The sequence below is a fragment of the Rhamphochromis longiceps genome, linkage group LG17 (assembly GCF_057381845.1).
Source record: "Rhamphochromis longiceps isolate RC_006_pf linkage group LG17, R_longiceps_female_GT1.1, whole genome shotgun sequence".
In the NCBI taxonomy this organism is placed as follows: Eukaryota; Metazoa; Chordata; class Actinopteri; order Cichliformes; family Cichlidae; genus Rhamphochromis; species Rhamphochromis longiceps.
Window position 1 is genome coordinate 42,777,535 of NC_140573.1, and position 25,095 is coordinate 42,802,629.

Genomic DNA, 25,095 nt, shown 5'->3' on the forward strand with positions numbered 1-25,095 from the left:
CACAGGTGTGCAGATTCCGAGCACACCTTAATGACCACTAAATCACTGTGATTCTACAATAATAAATAACAATGAAAACACACCTTTCGTGTCTGTTTCCAACACACAGCTCAGGCTGTTTAAACGTGCTGTTGGCTATAAACAAGACACAAGAAGATTCAGACATTTTTCATACTGTTTGTTAATTCACAAAAAAATTATAATTCAGTGAATTTAGAAGATAGAAACAAAGTATCTATCGCACTACTATCGATCCAGTATCAATTCCAGTGTTGTTGTCGATACTATTAATAATTGGATCAATGTGCCGCCTCTAATTCATGTATACAGATGTATAGTGCTGTTTACCTGAGTACCTTAGCACACAGTTGAGCTGTAGCATATTTTTCCATGCATTAGTTAACTATAACTGAATATATGATCGAATGTTATGTTGTCTGTCTGTCAAACTGATCTTCATCTCGATCTTTGTGACCATTCTTTGGAACAGATGTACTCTCTCTCCCTTTCACTTCCTGTCTCTGCCTAATGTTTTTCATGTTTGCGCTTCTATTTTTCACAAACACACGCACGTGTCTCATTGTCATTTTTGAAGTGGATTGTGAAGACCAATATAGGCTATCTATTAATTTAAACACTGGAATGCAAATAAATATTTTTAAAAATGCAAGGAAAACCATTAGCACTGCAGGTGAGCTATTTGTTAACAGTTGTCACGATTCTCATCACAAATTAGCACTTCTGGTGTAAATATCTCATGAACAAGAGAAAGCCATGCAGGTTCATTGTAATGGAAAACTCAGACTGAATACATAATTCCCAAGTCACAATATATGTCATCCACAGCAGTATATTCAATTCAATTTATTTACACAGCGCCAAATCACAACAACAGTCACCTCAAGGTGCTTTATGTTGTACAGTAGACCCCACAATAATACATACAGAGAAAAACCCAACAATCATATCACCGCCCATGAGCAAGCACTTTGGCGACAGTGGGAATGATATGCTGTGTGCAGGCAGTTGAAGAGGACCCAAAACGCTGGACTCAAAACTGCACTTTATTGCAGCCTTGGGAGAAATATAAAACAATAACAAACTAAACTGGGAAATCCAAGACTATAACTCATGAGAAAACACACATGACGAGAAGGGAACCAACATTAACAACGCAACAACAAGAACTAACTGACAGGGACTAAAATACACTGGCAGGCACATGAGGAAACGAGGAACAGGTGGGCACACAGCTGGGACTCATGGACATAACGAGACACAGACCTACAAAGTAAAACAGGAAACACACAGATTATTTTACAACACAAAACTCAGGGACCCGAACAGAGCACAGAGGGAAGACACAGGTAAGGATAAGAAACATGAAGTAGAAAGTAATAATAATAAACTCAAAGCGCTGGGTCACCGATTCAGGACCGTGACAGGGAAGGAAAAACTTCCTTTTAACAGGAAGAACCTTCGGCAGCATAACTAAGGGAGGATTCAGGGTCACCTGGTCCAGCCCTAACTATATGCTTTAGCAAAAAGGAAAGTTTGAAGCCTAATCTTGAAAGTAGAGAGTGTCTGTCTCCTGAATCCAAACTGGAAGCTGGTTCCACAGAAGAGGGGCCTGAAAACTGAAGGCTCTGCCTCCCATTCTACTTTTAAATACTCTAGGAACAACAAGTAGGCCTGCAGAGCGAGAGCGAAGTGCTCTAATAGGGTGATATGGTACTACAAGGTCATTAGCTTCCTGTCTGACAGACGCCAGGTGGTCAGACTGGGCAGCATCACCTCATCCCCCGTCACACTGAACACTGGTGCTCCACAGGGGTGTGTACTGAGCCCTCTCCTGTACTCACTCTACACCTACGACTGCACAGCCACTAACAGCTCCAACATCATTGTGAAGTTTGCGGACGACACTACAGTGGTGGGTCTTATCACCAACGGTGATGAGACGGCTTACAGGGAGGAGGTCAGCGCCCTGACCCACTGGTGTCAAGACAACCATCTCACCCTCAACGTCGCAAAGACAAAGGAGTTGATAGTGGACTTCCGGAGGTGCAGAGAAGTACACACCCCCATCACCATCAACGGCGCTGCTGTGGAGAGAGTGAGCAGCTTCCGGTTCCTTGGAGTACATCTGGCTGAGGATCTTACGTGGTCAGTACACACAAACAAAACAGTGAAGAAGGCGCAGCAGCGCCTCTTCTTTCTCAGGAGACTGAAAAGATTCGGCATGAGCCCCCGCATCCTCAGGACCTTCTATCACTGTGCCATTGAGAGCATCCTCACTGGATGCATCACCACCTGGTATGGCAACAGCACCGCCTACAACTGCAAAGCTCTCCAGCGAGTAGTGCGGTGCTCTGAACGGATAATTGGAGGTGAGCTTCCCTCCCTCCAGGACATCTACAGGAAGCGGTGCCTGAGGAAAGCGGGGAGGATCATCAAGGACTCCAGTCACCCCAGCCATAAACTGTTCAGACTGCTTCCATCAGGAAGGAGGTTCTGCAGCATCCGGTCCCGTACCAGCAGACTGAGAGACAGCTTCTTCCACCAGGCCATCAGACTGCTGAACACGTCATAGACACCTCAGCTTCACTACTGGAACTTCAACATTATGCACTCCACACTGTATATAAATGCCACTGTTTTGCACAATATCCAACTACCAACCTCTGTATATTTTACATATTTATTTTATTTTTACTCTATTTAATTTGTAAAATATGTGCGCACACACACACACACACACACACACACACACACACACACACACACACACACACACACACATACAGTGGGGCAAAAAAGTATTTAGTCAGCCACCGATTGTGCAAGTTCCCCCACCTAAAATGATGACAGAGGTCAGTAATTTGCACCAGAGGTACACTTCAACTGTGAGAGACAGAATGTGAAAAAAAAATCCATGAATCCACATGGTAGGATTTGTAAAGAATTTATTGGTAAATCAGGGTGGAAAATAAGTATTTGGTCAATAACAAAAATACAACTCAATACTTTGTAACATAACCTTTGTTGGCAATAACAGAGGTCAAACGTTTACTATAGGTCTTTACCAGGTTTGCACACACAGTAGCTGGTATTTTGGCCCATTCCTCCATGCAGATCTTCTCGAGAGCAGTGATGTTTTGGGGCTGTCGCCGAGCAACACGGACTTTCAACTCCCGCCACAGATTTTCTATGGGGTTGAGGTCTGGAGACTGGCTAGGCCACTCCAGGACTTTCAAATGCTTCTTACGGAGCCACTCCTTTGTTGCCCGGGCGGTGTGTTTTGGATCATTGTCATGTTGGAAGACCCAGCCTCGTTTCATCTTCAAAGTTCTCACTGATGGAAGGAGGTTTTGGCTCAAAATCTCACGATACATGGCCCCATTCATTCTGTCCTTAACACGGATCAGTCGTCCTGTCCCCTTGGCAGAAAAACAGCCCCATAGCATGATGTTTCCACCCCCATGCTTCACAGTAGGTATGGTGTTCTTGGGATGCAACTCAGTATTCTTCTTCCTCCAAACACGACGAGTTGAGTTTATACCAAAAAGTTCTACTTTGGTTTCATCTGACCACATGACATTCTCCCAATCCTCTGCTGTATCATCCATGTGCTCTCTGGCAAACTTCAGACGGGCCTGGACATGCACTGGCTTCAGCAGCGGAACACGTCTGGCACTGCGGGATTTGATTCCCTGCCGTTGTAGTGTGTTACTGATGGTGACCTTTGTTACTTTGGTCCCAGCTCTCTGCAGGTCATTCACCAGGTCCCCCCGTGTGGTTCTGGGATCTTTGCTCACCGTTCTCATGATCATTTTGACCCCACGGGATGAGATCTTGCGTGGAGCCCCAGATCGGGGAGATTATCAGTGGTCTTGTATGTCTTCCATTTTCTGATGATTGCTCCCACAGTTGATTTTTTCACACCAAGCTGCTTGCCTATTGTAGATTCACTCTTCCCAGTCTGGTGCAGGTCTACAATACTTTTCCTGGTGTCCTTCGAAAGCTCTTTGGTCTTGGCCATGGCGGAGTTTGGAGTCTGACTGTTTGAGGCTGTGGACAGGTGTCTTTTATACAGATGATGAGTTCAAACAGGTGCCATTCATACAGGTAACGAGTGGGGGACAGAAAAGCTTCTTACAGAAGACGTTACAGGTCTGTGAGAGCCAGAGATTTTCCTTGTTTGAGGTGACCAAATACTTATTTTCCACCCTGATTTACGAATAAATTCTTTACAAATCCTACCATGTGGATTCATGGATTTTTTTTCACATTCTGTCTCTCACAGTTGAAGTGTACCTCTGGTGCAAATTACTGACCTCTGTCATCATTTTAAGTGGGGGAACTTGCACAATCGGTGGCTGACTAAATACTTTTTTGCCCCACTGTATATATATACACACGTAGACATACATATTTAGTATACACATTCAGTAATATGCATACACTCTTATATTGTACATATATTTATTCATATAATTCTCAGATTTAGCCATTCGTATATTTGCCTGTTCTTATGTTATTGTACTTTGCACACCTCTGTTGCTTGTGAAGCTCGCACACAAGAATTTCACTCGCATGTACCAGTGTACCTGCACATGTGACAATAAAAGTGATTTGATTTGATTTCATGTTCAAGGTTTTACACGCTCCCATCCAGTTTCCATCTTATGTTCTCACGTCATTGTTTTCATAGTTGGTTCATTCCCAGTTTAGGCTTCAGTTTAGTTTCACCTCACCTTGTTTTTCTGTTTTTTGTGTATCTCCGTACCAAAGGCTCGCTTTTTGTGTAAACCTCTGTTCATCTCTTGCGTGTCTGCATTTGGGTCCGCACCACAAACACACCTGCGGCTTAGCCGTGACAAATTTCAAACATTTGATAAGGTGTATATGCTCTTTTTGAATAAAATATGGATTTATGAGACTTGCAAATCATTACATTTTTCTTTGATTTACATTTCACACGCAGTGGGAAGGTTTGCCCATATTTTCCAGCTGAAGAAACAAGCTGCTGCTGCAGCTCAGTGCTGGTTCTGATTAAAAAGGTGTCACAGGGTATCACAGTTTGTTTGTGGGGCTGCACAGCCAAAACCTGTCAGTGTGCCCATAATGACTGTGACAACAATGAGCATCAGAAGTGGACCATCGAGCAAAGGAGGAAGATGGCCTGTTCTGATGAATCATGTTTGCTTTTTTCACGTGGATGGCCGGGAGCTTGTGTCACGTGCTTAGGAAACACAGTCTGATGCTCTGGAAACCTCGGGTCCTGCCACCCATGTGGATATTACTGTAGGCGCCAGATATCTACTTTATATTTGGATTTACAATTAATTTCATGTTTGGTTTGTAATTCATAGATGCTTGTGAGTTACATAATTGATATTTTCAGGATTAATACATTTGAACATTTAGGTTATGTTTTCGTAAGGTAATGATATGGCCCTGTTTGTGATAAGAATCAAAAGAGGTGCCCATCACTTTAAGCATGTAAGTGCAATGGAAAACCTTTGTGGTTTGGGAAGAGGAGGAGCATGGCCGGAGAGGTTAGGAGTACACAGGTTGTTCTGGATAAATGTCTTATTTTTTGGAACGTTTATGCTTATTTAAGAAGGAGTTTATTATTAAGTCTTTAGTTAGTAATAAATAAAACAATCTTCAAGTCACAATTCAACTGGAAACATTTCCTTTTAGAAACCAGGAACACCCGTCAGCCACAGACTCCTTTTTTGAACATTTCCCTACATGCACCACCTACCTAAACGTTGCTGCAGACCATATGCACCCTTTCATGGAAACGGTCTTTTTCCTTGGCTTCTTTCACAGTAGTATTATAATCATGCCTGATTGGTATGAGTTCAACCCCATTTACCATATAAATGGTGAAAAAACAATAATTCACAGGGAACGTGTTGATCTGCAGAGAAGGGCAGACCTAAGTGGAAATAAAGTTTATCATATACGAAACGAAAGAAGAAGAAACAGTGTCACTATTATCTGAATTTATTTGGTGCATTGTGAAAAGCTCGTGTACGGAACAGATGAAGCTACGTGTTATCTGGAACGTTCACCGGCACCAGTTTAGTCGCACGGCTGCCAAAAACGAGCCCATCGGTTCCCCAGGCTTGTGACAAAATCGTTGCTTGCATCTTTATCTTTTCTGCGCGTTCGCGCATTTCCTTGAGGCGCGCACAGGATGAAGTGCGCGCGCGCTTGGCACGGAGCCGCGCACTCCAGCCCATACCCGTAGTAAAGCAAAGCTCCAAACTAGACATGGCGGCGGATCCTCAGCCGGACTGGCTCTCCTGCCTTCCCTCTTCTTGGAGTTATGGGGTGACTCGGGATGGACGCATATTCTTCATTAAGTAAATATGACGCGGATACACGGATTTATGGATACCTACTGCTTTTTTCTCCGACGCATTCTTGTTTGGGTTTTTTTTTCGGGTTCTCTGTTCACCTCTCCCTCCCCCGTTTTCTTTCACCAACAGCGAAGAAGCAAAGAGTACAACCTGGTTGCATCCAGTTACAGGAGAAGCTGTCATCACGGGGCACAGAAAAACCCCAGGTAATACAGGATGTGTTTTTTCTACATTCCTGCGAAAATCCGCGCACGCACGCACGCACGCACGCACGCATCGCCTAGAAAAGGTTATGTGCGCGTCACGGTGGGAAAAAAGGGGCGACAAGTTGCGGGGAGAGCGTGAAAGACGACGGGGGTAGATTTCTTCTCTGCAGCAAAGCAACAGTCGCCCCTCTCCGCTGTCGGACCGTTGCGCACGGCGTCCCCCCGCCATCCCCACCCCACTTACTCCACCTGGACACTTTGCGACACACTTTTTAAAAGTTATGTCACGTAGGCTTTTGCCGATTTCCAAGCGGATTCCCTGCAGTGACATTTGATACATACCCCGCTTTGCTGCAGAAACCCAGTATTTCCAGTCACCACGGCCGATTATAGAACAATGCGCTGCGGCTTGTGCGTCAGCTCAGAGACGATATTGCCCCCAAATTTGCACATCTGCCGTGGGGAGGTTTTTATTGGGTGCATGCACATCAATGGTGTATTCCACCAGCGTGATACTGAGCAGGCAGACGCACACAAAATGATAAATTCTGCAGGAGGGAGGGGGCGGGATTGATTAAAAAGGGCGCAATCCAAACGAGATATTATGCTAGAAAAAGTGTGTTGCTGTTTGATTCGCTGTCTCTGTCACCGTTCCTTATGTTCCTGCTGTCTTGTGTTGTTTTTCTTTCCCTCCCTCTCCTCACAGATTTACCAACAGGATGGGAGGAAGGATATACATTTGAGGGAGCTCGCTGCTTCATCAAGTGAGTTGGAATGTGTGGCATGGAAAAAACATAGATAGGAAGACACTGATGGATGCAGAGAGGGATGGAGACGGGTTGGGTGGCTTGTCTTGGGCAGTGGGGTGCTGCTTTGTGTGCTTGGTAAGCTCTGAGATTCCCTCCCCTCTTCCCACCTCTTGGCCTGTCTGCTCCTTTGGAGGAATTCCCAAATCCTTCTGTTTAGCGGCCCTGTAATGTGCACACACATCCTTACCCACACATGTAGAAAACTGATGTGACTGAACAGCTCTTCGCCTCTGTCTCATAAACACACTCTCTCCAGTGAAGGGATTTACCCAAGAACAAGTCTGTACTGTTAGTGAGGCACAAGTTTGACAAGCAAGGGTGACTCAGACGCTGCTCCACTGCTTAACAGGCTCTACTTGTTGGTGTGCTGTGTGTCTGTTGTGTATGTGTGCACCCACTCCAGGTTTATAACCAACTTCAGCAACCTGTGAGCTTTTTGCACACACATGTTAGTTTTTTGGTGTGACTGTCTGGCAGCTCTCTGATCACCACAGATACACTTTGATTTTCTTCCACCTATTTTCACACTGACTTTTACTGGAGCTGCTGGTGCAGCTTTACTGGAGCTGCTGGTGCAGCTTTACTGGAGCTGCTGGTGCTATCTGTGGATATTTTGAAAGCAGCAGCTGACACATGCAGTGAGCTAATATAGCCATTCTATAAATAGACCAAACCTGGTGCTCATTTGTATGTATACATGCATGCAGAGTGTACCCAAACACAGCTTCAGTGTATTAATGCATGCACATGGACATGTAAACCTGCAAGCACAGTTGCATGTGTTAAGCATTACATGCTTGCACAGTTGGATAACTGCAAATGCAGCCAGAGCATTTTAAAGAGGCTGGGATTAGATCAGGACACATTCAGAGGCAGTACAGAGAGACATGAGTGTGTGATGGTGCTTGAGTTGTTTTTCACATGATAGGAAAGAAAAGAACTCGTGCATATATTCTGGCTTTCGTTGTTTCTTGGGGAGGGCACACGTCTCTAATGTTTTCTGATTACTTACTGACGTTTCGTTTGCTTATCGAGCTTTTCAAGCTGGTGTTTGATACATGCAGCCAAAAGTGTTTATCTAAAACATGGCTCGCTGTGACGAGTGCTACTGATCATTGTAATGGAATCACTACATTGGTACCATCATACTCTAAGTATTATCTTTTGTTTGAATTAGCTCCTGTTGTGTCGTTCACCAGTTGGACCATCTGCAAAATAGTGAAACAATCTAAAGAGTCAAAAAGATGGTAAATGGACTTGTTCTTTACTCTACCTGAGCACTCAACACACTTTATACAACTGGCCTCATTCACCACCTAATCATACAAGCACTTTGTTCTATGCTTTTTCTGCTGACGTGCTTTCACACACACACTCCAGTGGATGTACCGGAGAGCAACTTGGAGTTAATATCTTACCCATTTGGCATGCAGACTGGAGCAGCCAGAGATCAACAGACACTAACTCAGGACAGTGGGACACAGACTCAGATATCTTCAGCTACCTTTCTCATATTTGGCACACAACAAGAAGCTGTCCATGTGGGGAGCATTTTTCACAGCCTATAAATGCCGTGGCCCACCTGGCTAAAGTTGACCACAGCTGGAGCATTTTTTCCCTCAGTTCCATTTTATTTATACAGCACCAAATGACAAGTCGCCTCAAGGTACTTTGCTTTGCAAGGTAGACTCTACAATAATACATACAGTTGCATTGAATAACTTAACCTAATTGTAAACTATAAACAAGTTTAAAAAAAGATTAAAGAATGAAGCAAATGGTGTAACTTACTATTGTTTTACCTGTTTGGCTGAGATCTGTCCAATTATGTATACTAATTAAGGACTGCCCCAGCTTAGCTTAGGTCACGCTATGCTTTATTGAAACAAACACTGAAGATTTAGTTACCAGGACAATGCAGCAAATTGTGTGTACCGATATAGCCGTACTGAGCAGGTGACAGGAGGAGGCAAAGTGGTCAAAGTCGGTCATCTCTGGAGACTGAATGATGCCAGTTCAAATGTGAAGTAAGGTATTGGCAAATCGTAAGTAGCCCGTCTAGCTGGTGGGTGCTCTGATAACTCAACAGTGTGATTTATTTTTTTGTTTGTTTTGTTAGAGGACAAAATAAGTAGTGATTACAGGTGGAAAAGCTCATTTGGATATTAGGCCATAAAAAGCAACTTCTGTGCTGTCCTCGAAGTGGCGTGCTCGGCTGAAGGCGAACATTCATGCTGCCACATTCACAGGCTTGAATACAATGAGAAGCATTTGACACAGAGCAGTCACACTAAAGGACACTGCATCATCACCACTTCTTGAAACCCCCCCCACATTCCTCTCAAATTCCTCTTCGGTCATTTTTCTATTAGTCCATTATTGGGAGTGTTTTCTCGCAGCTCACGCCTCATCAGTGGCGTTGAAGGGCATTTCTGCTCCCTGAGTTTGTGATGGTAGGTTATTTGTCCTCAGGCTGAGCTTTTCAGGGTCAGAAACCTCCTGCTTGGGTTAATCTCCAAGTTTCCATTTTGAATGTGTTTATGTCCTCATATTTATAATTTAACTCACTTAGGAATTCTTTAAGCCTGAGGTAGAGACATGTTGGATTGCCTGGAAACAAAGTCCCTCCCGTGTAAATAACCCTAAATACTTTTATTTGCTTACTTGCATCTTATTTTGGCAGTACTATCAGCTGGGATTAACTTCCTGTTGGAGTTGTAATGCTATTATTTTGAAGAAACGACTTCCTGTATAACTGTTGTCGGTGCAGTTTGGCGACAGTCGGGGAGGTTGGAGGGAGTGTTGTAGCGGAGCTTGTGGAAGTTTATCTTGTCATTAGCAGCCCCGTTGATGAGGCACAAATTTGTGGTTATAAGTAAATAAGTACATGTTTAAATATTGTGCATGACAGAAACTGTACATTTGTTATGTAGAAGGTTAAGTTATTTTATGTTGTAAAGGTTTAAAGTTGTACTTTATTTTCTATTTTAGGCTTTTTCACCTTCATTGTGGGGAGTTTTCTACAAACAGTTTAGAACCACAATGACTGAAAGTCTGCAAACCTTGAGCAGAATATGAGGCAAGCCTCTGGCTTTACTCTCTGCTCAGACTCAGTCAAATGCTACAAAACTAAATGGACAGTACTACACTGTAAATATCTTTATTAATCAGCTATGTACCACAGGCCTTCAAGCTGGCTGTAGTTACACCTTTACTCAAAAAGCATCTCTAGACCCAGCAGTCTTAGCTAATTATAGGCCAATCTCCAACCTTCCTTTCATATCAAACATCCTTGAAAGAGTAGTTGTCAAACAGCTAACAGATCATCTGCAGAGGTTTATTTGAAGAGTTTCAGTCAGGTTTCAGAGCTCATCACAGCACAGAAACAGCTTTAGTGAAGGTTACAAATGATCTTCTTATGGCCTCTGACAGTGGACTCATCTCTGTGCTTGTCCTGCTAGACCTCAGTGCAGCGTTCGATACTGTCGACCATAATATCCTATTCGGTCTTTAAATCTGATGTCAGTACTTGTCTGGGCCCAAACTCCGCTTCAGGTCCCAAAGTCAAACGAACACTGCGACATCAATGAGAGTTAAAAACTGTCTAAATTCTTTCATCTGTAATAAAATGTTCAGTGTTGCTGCTTTACCAGGTGTAACAATTAAGTTTAACATCCAGGCATCCATGAAAACAGGATTTATTAAATTCAACGGAGTTAGAAGTTAGCAGGAAGTTAGCTCGCTAGCTTCCACCTAAACATGATGTAGCATGTTCTGACTGAGAGATTAATGAAAAATTCAAACGTACAGCTCTGCTATCACTTCCAACATAAATGAAGACAGAAAACTAAACAGCAGTGATGTTTGTAGGGTTACTGAAGTTGCACTAGCTGGTATATAATGATGTGCTACGTGATTGCTAGTGACACAGCAATGTTAGCATAGCATCAGCACAGTGAAGGTGGAGGATGAACGTGTCCCAGTTAGGTAGGTACTAAATAGTACCTGGTACTAAATAGTACCTGGTACTATCGCCTAATTGAAAACTGTCATGCTGGTACTAATGGAAAAGGGCTACGTTTTCTATGTGAGTGCTTTCTATCTAACACACTCGTACTCCAGTGGATGCGTCGGAGAGCAATTTGCTCAAGGATATTTGGCTTGTAGACTGGAGCAGCCGGGCATCAAACCACCAACCTTTCAGTCAGCAGATGACCTACTCGACCTCCTGGGCTACAGCAACCCTCCCTACTGGGTGCTGCACTGAGGTCTTTCAGGAAAAATACAGCAACATAGTGGAGTTTGTGCTTAAATCCTTGTTTGTTCCTGCGTGGAAAGTCCACACAAGTCCAGATTTCCGAGGACGGGAGGACACAGCTTGCGGGCTCGGGGGCCCGTCACCTCTGGGGCCCGCCACCTCTGGGGCCCGTCACCTCTGGGGCCTGCCACCTCTGGGGCCCGTCACCTCTGGGGCCTGCCACCTCTGGGGCCCGCCACCTTCAGCTGAATTCTATGATACTTCTAAAGTATAATTTCACCAAATTATACCGTTCAGTCGTAATGAATAACCTGGACACTCATGTCACCATTAGGTTTTTGCAGTGCGAGTTTAATTCACAGTATTTTAGTGCATCTGCAGCAATCCTGGTAACCATGGACACTGTGTGGATGCATCGATGTAGGTCAGACTCTGTGAAGTACCCCTCATGTCTCTTTGAAAGTAAAAAGAGGTCATTCATCATCTTGTGGAACTAGTTTTACAGCATGATCTTACTGGAAAATTGCAAAATAAATGGAAACCTGTTGAGGATGGTGTGCGCTCACAGTCAGCTATCCTGTGTGTGGTGAGTTCGTTCATCCCCTTCTCCTGTTTGTCTCCCACTTTGCTACTGCAATCTTAGAGAGATTTTTGCACTTCTATAAATTGTGAAATGTTGTAATTATGCATAGCATGTGTGAGTGCAAGCACGTCTTTTTTTTAAAGATTGTTTTTCTGTCTAATCTTTACTCTCAAACCCTTAAACACCAGCAAGTCTGCAGCTGAGAGAAAAACGGGTCCACATTACCAATGCACGCTATTTTTTCCAAGTACCGTCTCTTGGTGTCCGGGCACAACCGGTCTCGATACAGTCCTTTGACTTTTGAGCTGATTTTAAGCATGGTTCTGGCAGTCGTCCTTCCAACACAGTGTGTTTGTTTTGATTCGTGGCCTTCTCAAATGGCGCCGCGCTCCCACAATGCATTGCGGCGTTATGTCAACGCCAAAGCCCGAGCAGTCCCCCAGGTGCCCAGATGGTGGTGGTGGGTGTAGCAGTAGGAAGGGGTGCAGGGGATGAATCAAACCTATTAAAAACGGATTCAGTTCATTTTCTCCACTGTCGTGTCCGTCGTCGTTCCTTACGGCGTTTTTATGCTTGCTGCTTCACTTGTGTCGTGGGTGGTGCGTGTTGACATATCACATTCTGTGTCATGAGATACAATCTTTGTGGCATGTCGGCCAGTCGCACAGCTCTTATTTTTGTAATTTTGTGCATTGCATCGCGGTCGTCGGCTTGGCTGAACAGACGAGTGCGATCATGTGGGTTTTTACCTCCATCGTAATGATGATTAGCACAGAAGGTCAGAGACACACAGACGCACACAGAGAGATGTTGCAACTGAAAACTCAAGCTTTCAAACAGTTGATTAATGAAATATATAAATAATTAATTAAATGTCTTAATAATTAAATATATGTTTATTTCATTTTGGCACTCGAGGCCCTCCATACCACAAGACTAAGCATCAGGGTTTCAAATGAACTACAGTTCTGTCTGGGTCTTTGGTTGATTATTAAGCTGGAGTGAAAGCTCCTCTTGAAAGCTCCCCTGTGCTTCGAGGATTCTGACTTTAGCATGAGTTGGGAGTGTTGACTCATTCAAACATAATCTTCCAGGTTTCACTAAGGCAGAGTAAACCAGTTTATTAATTATTAATTCATGTACTAACAGAGACTTCCAGGAGTCAGACCTAACATATAATCCACATGTCACTGTTTTACTCCTTGGTACAGTTGTGGACACTATATTTTTCTTTTGTTGTGATTTTAGTGTTTAAATTTCTTTTTGTTGATTTTTGGAGAAAACACAGTCTCTAAGGGGATGTGGTTTTGGGGGGATAACATTTATAGAAATGAGAGCCGCTCCATCCAAAGTGGGATAGACCCTGTCTCTCCCAACAAGACCAGAAATTCTTCCAAGTATTTATACAGCCCACATCATTTTTTTGGACAGCAGTTTAAGGAGAACATGAGGCTAACATGTCACTGCTGGTCAGACTGGAGAGGGTTCAGAGAATAGTACAGTAAGACATTGTTTTAGCAAATTCACAAAACGATTTAACTATTTTAATGTATCAGGTGTCGTTACTGCCGACGTGAACTGTAATTGTATGGAATTTACCATCATCCTTTCACGTTTCGCTGGAAGATAATTCACTGTGGTTGCTGCTGTCTGTAACTTCATATCTCAAAATGGAATCACAAATAAGAGTTTGTTCCAAAACGGGAAAGGCAATTAGAGACATGAACTGGTTGTTTGTTTGCCGGAGATTTCTGTTTAGAAATTTCTACGTCCATGTGCCCAAGCTGCATCCATTGGCGTGTATGAATGTTAGAAATCATTTAGGAAGAAAAAAGTGCACATATGAATGGGTGAATAAGGCGAGTGTGCAGGTAGAGCAATGAGCCTGGCTCATGTAAATGTAGTTGGCATCAGTCTCTGAGCAGACATTCATGTGCTCATCCATAGAGACTTTACATTACATTGGACCAACTTCACATGCACCTGCAGGCAAACGTCAAAGAACTAATAGAAATGATTACGAGGGCCTGTTGTCTCTAAATGTCTGTGTGTTTAGTCAAGTTTAGTCAATAGTAATCAGTGGAAACATCAGATGCACTTGTGTTTACTGTCGGTAGTCAAATCTTTCCGCATTTTACAGAGATAAACATTAGGGTAGGACAGGATGGAGGAACTGAATGAAAGAGAATCGGAGAGTCTAACCTGGAGCTGACATCACGGTGTCGTAGTTATGTCTGGCCACTGTTGCTGCCAGTTTCCTCCTCCTTTCCTGATCCTCTCTCTTTCCCTCTACTATGTCTGTGTGTTGTTGGTTTGACTTGGCAGAGGATCAGTGCTTTGGGAAGGATACAAAATAAACAGAGTAACACAAACTAATCTTCCCTGCTGCTCTCCCACCAGAAAACACAACTTCATGCATGCAGCAGCTTATTCTAAGTAAAAGTTCATGACTTTCAATAAGACAGTGAACATGTGCCGTTCTCAGCGTGTAGGCGACACAGGTTTGGACTTGTGTGTGATTAAAGTGCAAATTAAGTGTAACAAACAAGCTGGACTGTGTCCTAATGAGTAGCCATGCTACTGGGTTGTTGTTGTTGTTTTTAATCAGTGAGATATTATGTTTATTCATTGAGTTTGCTGTTTGGTCCTGGCAGCTTACAGGTTGTGTTCCCACGAGTCATTTCCACCTGTTAGAGGAATCTAACGGCTGCGACGCGTTAATGTGTGCAGAACCAGTTTTTCACAATTATGTGAGAAAAGAGTGTGTGTGGTTTGAGTAAGCAGTAGGGCTGCTTTTCTGTTTGACACCAGCAAGCTTTCAGTTTTTGCATCGACTGCAAACTGCACACAAAATGTGCCTAAGGAAAGCCTTTTATTGGCTGAACTGTTGGGGCAAAATATTTACTTATTAAAACATTTAATATGAGCAAAGAATATTGAACATTACTGTAAAGTATATGACAAATGTTTTAAGGTTCTCTTCTGTGTTGCAAAAAACCCAAACAAACAAAGACCAGTCGTCTCAGTTTTCCACAATCCAGACAAACACTTGTTGTCCTTTGATGAAATTGTTGCCCACAGCAAGTTTTTTTTTGATATTTACAAATGAGAGATTTTATTAGAACACAGCAAAACTAGTCCTTGTCCATTTCTGGCCCATCAACTCGAAGAAATGATGGTGAAAGATTGTCAGGGAAGGGGCCTGATTTCTAAAATGTATAATGAACTGGTGGCTGCCTCTCCAGAAACGTCAGCAAAGAAGCTCGAGTTCTGGAGAGAGGACTTACAGGAGAAATATTCATATTAATAAGAAATATTAGAGATGCATTTAGAACCAAAACTTTTTCTGCTGGTTATTTATCCAGCTGTCACATAAGGGCTGCTGGTGGCCAACAGAGTGATTGCAGTTGCTTGGAAAGAGGTGGATCGACCAAGGATAGAATGGATTTCAGAATTAACATCAACTCTGAGCTTAGAAAAGATCACCACGCAGGGGAGACTTGCCCCGGCTGGTGGAAAATTTGGGGATGATGTTTATTGCTTGGTATTGAATGACTACTTTCTAATGTACGTGTAACCTGCGAGTGTGAGTCATATATGGTGGGAGTCGCACACAGCCCCCCCTCCCTTTATGGTGATATATGCACTATTGCAGTATGTGTAGTTTGTAGTGTAAGTTCAGCATCTTGTTTACGTTTTAGTGGTCGTGTACAGGTGTTATGTTTGAAGATAAATAAACACACTGTTGGAAGAAAAATCTGTTTTCCATATAGTTTTGTTGTTTATCATAGTTAATATTATATTACAGAGATTAATAGATGTAGTAATTACATTTTCCATTTTAGCCATCAGCAAGTTTTGGTCCACCACGATTGGTCAGACGGTCCACTTGATTTGTGCGATTCCTCAATGCGATGTTAGAGCTGAGCAAGCTGTCCGTCTCCATCACTTCTTCTGTTCAACGAGGTGCATGAGAGCACAGCGAACGTAAGGTAGGTCGGTTGTGTTGAGAGATTAGATTGGCCAATACAATGTCAGTAATGAAAAATTAACAAATGGCTTGTGCCGGTACTTGTAGGGCCGATGCAAAGTGGACTTTCAAGCCGGCCTATAGCTTCTAAAATTATATCGACAAGGAAAAAACCAAAAGTATATCGGCCACAAGTGCATGCAATGAGCAAATGCCCGGTACGCCAGATCTGCAGTCCAGAAAAGGTCACGGCTGAGTGATTTTATGATACGAATGAGAAGTTGTGTACTAACTAAGTTTGTAAAATTAATGGGGCTGTATTGCTACTGCCAACAAGTGCTTAAGTAAACTTCTGTCACGACATGAAATGTGTACGGTCCCTGTTGTCTGCCAGTGACATAGACATTGTGAGATGTTACAGCACAGCTGCTTTCATGTTTTGTATGAAAGAATAGGAACAAAGACTGGTGACAGGCCATGAAGGGGATCTGATAGCGTCTGAGTGAAGGAGAGAAGCGTAATTAAAATGTCTGTAGCAACAAAAATACCTTTTAAGTTTATGCAGGTGAGAGGAACAGAAACTGAGGGCTTCATGCTCATGACTTTGGGTTATGGGATCTCATTCATTAGCACTGTTACTTCTTTGGTGACCTCTCTGTTCAAAAGTGTGTCTGTAAAATATTGTTTACTGCAGGATGAACAGGTTAGCAAGCTGTACTCTGGTGGATTTACAGTAAAGAGCAGTGTGTTGGACAGGTTCAATTCAATTTAGTGTTATTTATACAGCACCAAACCACAACAACAGCAGCCTCAAGGCACTTCATATTGTAAAGTAAAGACACTATAGTATTACAGAGAAAAACCCAACAATCATACGACCCCCTATGAGCAAGCACTTTGGCGACAGTGGGAAGGAAAAACTCCCTTTTAACAGGAAGAGGAAGTTGAGGGGAGGAAGACAAAGCAAAGACCCGCTGTGGAAGAGAGGCAGAGATTAATATTGACTAGTAATTAAATGCAGAGAGGTCTATTAACAAACACATGAGTGAAGAAGAAACACCCAGTGCATCATGGGAATCCCCCGGCAGCCTACGTCTATTGCAGCATAACTAAGGGAGGATTCAGGGTCACCTGGTCCAGCCCTAACTATATGCTTTAGCAAAAAGGAAAGTTTGAAGCCTAATCTTGAAAGTAGAGATAGTGTCTGTCTCCTGAATCCAAACTGGAAGCTGGTTCCACAGAAGAGGGGCCTGAAAACTGAAGGCTCTGCCTCCCATTCTACTTTTAAATACTCTAGGAACAACAAGTAGGCCTGCAGAGCGAGAGCGAAGTGCTCTAATAGGGTGATATAGTACTACAAGGTCATTAAGATAAGATGGGGCCTGATTATTTAAGACCTTGTATGTGAGGAGCAGGATTTTGAATTCTGGATTTAACAGGAAGTCAAAACAGGAGAAATCTGCTCTCTCTTTCTAGTCCCTGTCAGGACTCTTGCTGCAGCATTTTGGATCAGCTGAAGGCTTTTCAGGGAGTTTTTAGGACTTCCTGATAATAATGAATTACAGTGATAGTACCAGGTACTGTTTAGTACCTACCTAACTGGGACACGTTCATCCTCCAGCTTCACTGTTTATGCTATGCTAACATTGCTGTGTCGCTAGCAATCACGTAGCACATCATTATATACCAGCTAGTGCAACTTCAGTAACCCTACAAACATCTCTGCTGTTTAGTTTTCTGTCTTCATTTATGTTGGAAGTGATAGCAGAGCTGTACGTTTGAATTTTTCATTAATCTCTCAGTCAGAACATGCTACATCATGTTTAGGTGGAAGCTAGCGAGCTAACTTCCTGCTAACTTCTAACTCTGTTGAATTTAATAAATCCTGTTTTCATGGATGCCTGGATGTTAAACTTAATTGTTACACCTGGTAAAGCAGCAACACTGAACATTTTATTACAGATGAAAGAATTTAGACAGTTTTTAACTCTCATTGATGTCGCAGTGTTCGTTTGACTTTGGGACCTGAAGCGGAGTTTGGGCCCAGACAAGTACTGACATCAGATTTAAAGACCGAATAGGATATTATGGTCGACAGTATCGAACGCTGCACTGAGGTCTAGCAGGACAAGCACAGAGATGAGTCCACTGTCAGAGGCCATAAGAAGATCATTTGTAACCTTCACTAAAGCTGTTTCTGTGCTGTGATGAGCTCTGAAACCTGACTGAAACTCTTCAAATAAACCATTCCTCTGCAGATGATCTGTTAGCTGTTTGACAACTACTCTTTCAAGGATTTTTGATATGAAAGGAAGGTTGGAGATTGGCCTATAATTAGCTAAGACTGCTGGGTCTAGAGATGCTTTTTGAGTAAAGGTGTAACTACAGCCAGCTTGAGCTCTGACTGTTTGTCAGCCTGGCTACAGAGCTGAAGAGAAACCTGGGGTTGTTCTTTCTTACTTCAATCGGTGATGAATAGTAAGATGTTCTGGCTTTGCGGAGGGCTTTCTTATAAAGCAACAAACTATTTCTTCATTCTAAATGATGATCTTCTAAATTTGTGACACGCCATTTCCTCTCCAGCTTACGAGTCATCTGCTTTAGGCTGTTTGAGAATTATACCACAGAGTCAGGTACTTCTGATTTGAGGCTCTATTTTTCGGGTAGTTCACGAGTAGCTGCTCTGTGTTGGTATAGGGCATTGAAGAAGATAACAGCACTCTCAGAAAGACGTCTAATGTGATTAAATCTGTTCCTTTTAGGTTTTTTCTTGTTTTTTTTTCTTTACGTCAAACACTTCCCATGAGGGTTATTAGCTGGGTGGGGCTGAACTACTCATGAGTTGTTTCCTGTGCAGTCCCTGCATAATACTCACTGGCACACACACATCTGCAGCTCACCCTGAGCTCCAACATGGTATTAAATGTTGCTGAATTTCTGAGTGATTCCCTCCAGTCTGTTTTTTCATTTTTTTAATGAACTATTTGTTTGATCACAGCATGGAATAATCAGCTTGGGCTGTAAGGCTTTGCTCTTTTTTTCCTGTTTCCTTGGGCAGAACAAGCTCAAACTCTCGTTATCTCGTAACAACAACTTGACAAATAATTGTCATCATCTTGTGTCCTACCCAGTTTGTGTCTCCATCACATATTTTATCCATGTTCCCACTGGAAGTGGCAGAAAGTCATTCACTTTGGTCTTTAGTCACCAGTTGCTTCCAGTGTGGACCTTTAACATTTATTTATTGTTACTTGAGTGTACTTAATTTTTATGTTGATGTCCTCTACGATATCACAGAAAGATTCAGCAGTAATGGTCAGATTTGGTTTATGCACAGAGAATAGTTAATAGTTGAGAATAAATACAGTACTGTGCAAAAGTTTTGAACCTCTCTCTTCTTTTTATTTTGCACAGACAATGGGACATGGGTAAGTGAAACATGGGAAAAGCAGGTTTCAGGAACAGTTCTCAGGTCCGGACGGAGTTTCCAAAGGGATTCTTTCGCTGTAGGCGGCCTTTATTCCATTCTTTGAAATGATGTCACGCTCACGTATTTCAGCATTGCTGAGGCCTCGGCTCCTGGGAAGACTTTTCTGTTTGCATGTTCTCCCCGTGTCTCCGTTCTCTTGGGTACTCCCACAGTCCAAACACATGCAGTTAGTGGGGATAGGTTAACTAGTAACTCTAAATCGCCCATAGGTGTGAATGTCAATGGTTGTCCTCAACTTTATTAGTGCAAAACACCCCATCAATGTATTTTCACTTAAACAAGCAGCTGTTTTATGTGCATTAAAGTTCTATAAAATGTAACAGTGCAAATGCAAATTCCTGTCTGACAGTTTAACCAAAAGGCGTTTCCAGTGGAAACTGGCCGACATATCCTCAGCATAACCATGTATAATATCCACAGAACTTAAAGAGGTTATACACACACAATACGGTAACATTATGTTGAAGCACAGTACGTATCACTCCGCGAGGCTCCGCCTACGATAGCCGTAATGCTCCGACAATCCATCAAGCGGTGCGGCTTCGTAGCTTAGCAAAGTCGTACTGAAACATTTGACAGATTTTCGAGCGCCGTGCACATAAAATAGTTTCCAGGTCAGTAAACACAACCAGAGTTCATACATAAGGCACACGGGATTATAAGCAGGGGTGCACATAAGTGGTCTGCAGGTGTGCATTCGCTGTCAAAATAAAAGACGTGCACCAGATAAGACGTTGCAACGCACGTTTTCGTCCATATAAAAAGCACTGTTTTTGTCTCTGTGCGTTCATAATTTGCTCACCTCCTGCAACCACTTTCCCGAGAATACACGCTTCTTTTGTGGTTCGCTCTCCTTCTGACATTTCTTTGGAGGTAGAGGAACACCAAAGTAATTGTTTAAAGGAGCTTCTTTGACATCTTTAAGAGTTCTAAACAAATGTCTGTCCTCCTCCAGAAAATCTTATGTATGCAAACACGCGTTTTAACTTCTTATCCGGTGTGCGTCTTTTATTTTGAAAGCGCATGTGCACCTGTGGACCACTTATGTGCACCCCTGCTTATAAGGACACTGTCGATTTTCAGAAGAATCAAAGGATTGATTTTAAGTGCGCCGTATTTTCCAAACAACACGGTAATAACGACGGCCCGCTAGCATGCGCTACCAAAAATAGTGCTTTGTTGTGTATCTGACGGATGAAAGCTAAACCAGTTCCACACCAGTGAAGCTGCAGCATTTTTACAAACCAATTCTGGTTCATCTGTTTCATTCAACGATCCACTTTCGCTCTTCTCATTCTGCGTCGCCGCCATGCTTTTTCCGCCATGTGCGTATGAAATCAAAGACACTGCACATGCGTGTTTTATTCTATCGGCATATTTCATTTTCTTACCGTTGCCCAACATTACACCGGTATCACTTTGAACGGTATGATATGGCCCAGCCCTAATTCAGATGACCTCTTCTAGCATCCCCATGGTTTCAAGTGTTTGTGTATTGTTAAGCGTGGTTGTACCTCCACTTGGAGCTGTCCGTACGCATGATTTGCTTAAGAGCGACTCGTCTTAGACAATCGGTGATCTTAACAAAGGCGGGGCGAGTAAAAGCCCAATAGTGCACGGCTGCAGGGAGAAGGATCGCAATGAAGGAATCGAGAAACTGAAAGATTGAATTTCTGATGTGTTTTCTTCTTATCTTATCACAAGTTTTTTTCTGTCTTGACTGATAAGAGTGTCCTGTGTGAATTAACTTTAATATTCTGCAGACTCAGAGCAGCACGAAGGGGGAGGTCTGTGTTTGAGCTTCAGAGCTCCATCACTCAGCTCAGTGCTGCTCATGTTCTCCGTAACTGAAGAATGAAAGTGTTTTGTCATCTACTAAAATAAGTGTTTGGAAAAGTGTCACAGAGTGTGCGCTCTCAGCCAAGGATTATCCTCCTGTTCAGAATAGATTTAGCAGGGTTGATATTTCCTTTTGACTTCCAGCGCTCGCAAGAATAAACCAGTAATTAGCGTCTTTTTGGAACCTTTTATGAGTTAGATTTTCCTATGGCTACGTCACAAAAGAAAAGGTTTGCATATGCAGGACTAAAAACGTGCGACTGAGAAAACTAATCGTAACTAATTTGAACACATGTCAGCGATGTGGTTCACGAGGTTAAGTCTCATCTGCTGGTTTGTTTGCAGAGATTTGGAATCAAAGACAGCTTTCACATTTGAACTCGTGCTGTTCTCCATCAGATCTACAGCTTTCCAACACGTTTTCATTAAGTTTTTGCTGAGTGGCCAGTTCAGCCTGTCATAATGTCTTTAGCAGTTTTTCGCAGTATTGTCGTTGCCCTGTCGGGCATTCAGGCAGAACGAGGGCAGATAGTAGTTTGAAATTGATACCATGGATGTATTTCAGTGACCTCGGGCTCAAGGTCAAAGGTCAAGTTTTCTGAAAGTCTTCTAACTATGATAACTTGAGAGCAGGAGGAGCAGCACGGGCAGCTGCCAGTATATTCCCTTTAATTCCTAGTGTTAGTGGTAGTACTATTAGAAATGATTAGCTTAAAGCTGCCTGATGCAGTGCTGCGTACGTTTATCGTCTTGTTCCTGCTGAGCCTCAGGAAGTGAGGTCAGAGCGGCCTCAGGAAACACACTGAAGAGTCTTACTGTGGCGTTCGTCTCGTATCTGTCTGGGAGTCGGTGCTGTTTTCCCCTTTGCTGGTTTTCATGGCTTGTTGTTATTTTTGTCCTGTCCTCCTGTGCAGGCAGGTCACAGGGCTGGTTGGCTACACAGAGCGTCTGTGTAGTTGCTGCTTTTAACCTTGGTGCGGACACTGTTGTCACCAGACTTTTAAGCACCACGCTTCTCAGTATTCAAACACATCTGTCACCCCAAATAATGACATTACAGACTGTCACATGATAGAGTGTCCTTGCCAGAGACCTGGTACACAGTTTAACAAGTACTCCCCTGCATATGTGTGGGTATGAGTGTTATGAGGAGTCCTACTGCCTTTCTCTATCCTGAAGATACTCTCTGTAGTATTTTTGTGCCTTTACTTAAAGTAAGAAATGTTTTCATGTGGCTCGCACGTTTGTACGAGTACAAAAGAATATCAGAGCCGGAGGAAAAAAGCTTCCTGATAGATCGACGGGGAGCGCTTTGTTTGCAGAAGTGTTGATACAGCAGCTAGTTGGGTTTGTCAATTAACCGTGTTGTTTGTTTGCATTGTTGCACAGTCCTGCCACATGTTCATGTCACTTACAGGAATACCTTAATAGAAAGAGCAGGACTGCAGTGTTGTCTGTGTTTGTGCTCCTGACTTTAGTTTTATTCATATAGTGCAATAACAGGCACTTTATATTGTACGATCAGAATCAGGAAGCCTCCTATGAGCAAGCACTTGGTGACAGTGGGAAGGAAAAACAGTTGGAGGCAAGTGAAGAGAGACGGGACCAAAGATGGACCAGTGAAGAGAGTCAGAAATTAAGGAAGGCTGGAGTTGGCCTACAAGTAGCCGAGACGGCTGGGTCAAGACGTGGCTTTTTTAGTGTGACAGTTGCCACCCTATGGGAGTGTGTTATGTAGCCCAGTAACTGAGAGAGGAACAGGTGATGTAGTGACTGAGACTGTGCAATAGCCTTGAAATTTGTTGACTTGCAACGACAGGTAAAATAATTCACAGCAACCAGAAGTTAAAGTTATCACAAAATGCAGAAGCTGTTGAAGTGGATGCCAAAGACAGCGTAAAACAGTTAATGATAGATGACCTGACATATCCACTAAATATCTGCAGTTAGTTATTTATGTGCAAAGGGCTTATCCATCCATCCTGTCTGCACACACCCAGGTCCAACTCTGTGCTTTGTTCACCAACCGCCCATCTGGACCTGCTGTTTTTGGCACTTTTGTGGGGAAAACTACATTTGAAGAGTAGAATATGAGTAAAATTGTGATACCAGACGAGGTTTGACTTGTTCTTTTCCCCCCTCAAAATGTGAATTTGCAGATTAGTGATTAACAAAGGTGCTCCGTAGGAGTTTTGCATGTTTCTCACACGAGAACATTTAGATGTTTTTTCTCTTCTTTACTTGCTCAGTAAGATGGAATCAAACACTGAATGCTGCCGGTGGATTATGTAACGCTTATATCCAGCAGCGACGCTTGGATAGTCGAAACTAAGCAGGTAAGGCTAAAGTTTAGACCAGCATGTTGAGTCCGTACTGACCGATAACAGTGTCAGAGAAACTTTTGATGTATGTGGATAAAATCAGCAAACATCAGGAAAATGAATGAAATTCCAAGGTTTATTTCTTTCGTGGGTTATTTGAATTACATGATTTCAAATCATAATTTTCAGGAATAACTGATCAGGATATAAAATAATAAAGAGAGAATTTCACATAAACATTATAATTTTAAATATTACGTTAACAAATGTGTGATTTTTATCTGAAGAATGTAAATGTATAGTAACATAACAATAATAGCCATAAGTCTGTGAAGGTTCTCAGTCATCCAGCTCATCGTAGTCTAAGGAGCTTGGAAAGAAAAGCGTCTGGACTTCTTTAAGTTGCTTGAAGACGTTTCACCTCTGATCCCAGAAGCTTCTTCAGAACTGAAGAAACTTCTCCCACTTGTTAATATTCTAGTTTAATTTTAGTTTCCTTCAGTGTTCGGCCTGATGGCTTAGAATGAATTAACAGCTTTTACTCGGGTATCGTCCCTGAATTTCACATCGGTGCATCGACACTCTACCTCTCTTTCCTCTCTCAGACTTGTGTCCCACCGGGCTACAGGCAGGATGAATAGGTAATCTACCCAGGCTGGCCAGGATTACCTGATGAAGGGGATCTAAGCTGCTATCTGTGAAGCTCGTGAATTTCTCTTAGTGCACACTGGCAGCTTGCAGGCCTCCTTCACGATGCTAGTGTGTGTTTAGAAATGCTGCTGTTTAACTGAGCGGCTGTCATAGTCAGTGTGCAGGTAGGCTCGGTGTGAGAGAAGTCGTGCTCTCTGACCTGCTCCCCTCTGCACAGCCCGTAAGTGAAGCTGCTGTTTGAAGTTTGTTTGCTGCTACAGTTTCTTCACCACTGACGTAAAATAAAACCAAAGTGGGCGGGTGGTCTCGCTCAGAGCTTAGGAGAGCTGTGTGCGTAGACAAACACCGACAAACACCGGCTGATTTTACAAAAGAAGACCAAAAACTATAATATGAGAAAACACATAAAACCGAGTATATGTAATAAAGCTGTTGCAGACAAATCAGTAGTGTTTCAGGAGAGTGATGGCGCCGTATGAATGTGTGAGCACTTTGGTCAGCAAGAGTGGAAAACAGCTGCTATATTAATAACGACTGTTGCTGTTTGAAGCCAGGAAGGAAAACGTGCACAAATACAGACGGATCGAGACA

At 42.9% G+C, this 25,095-nt stretch overlaps 1 protein-coding gene across 1 annotated transcript in view; it reads left to right on the forward strand.

Moving 5' to 3' along the window:
* Positions 1 to 6,254: 6,254 nt before the first annotated feature.
* LOC146650304 (pleckstrin homology domain-containing family A member 5-like) overlaps positions 6,255 to 25,095 on the forward strand; it is a 160,744-nt gene continuing 141,903 nt past the window's right edge. Inside the window, exons 1-3 of the mRNA XM_085386144.1 lie at positions 6,255 to 6,380; positions 6,507 to 6,583; positions 7,290 to 7,347. Coding sequence (XP_085242270.1) covers positions 6,289 to 6,380; positions 6,507 to 6,583; positions 7,290 to 7,347 — 227 coding nt within the window. The 5' untranslated portion in view covers positions 6,255 to 6,288. The remainder of the gene's footprint in view (positions 6,381 to 6,506; positions 6,584 to 7,289; positions 7,348 to 25,095) is intronic.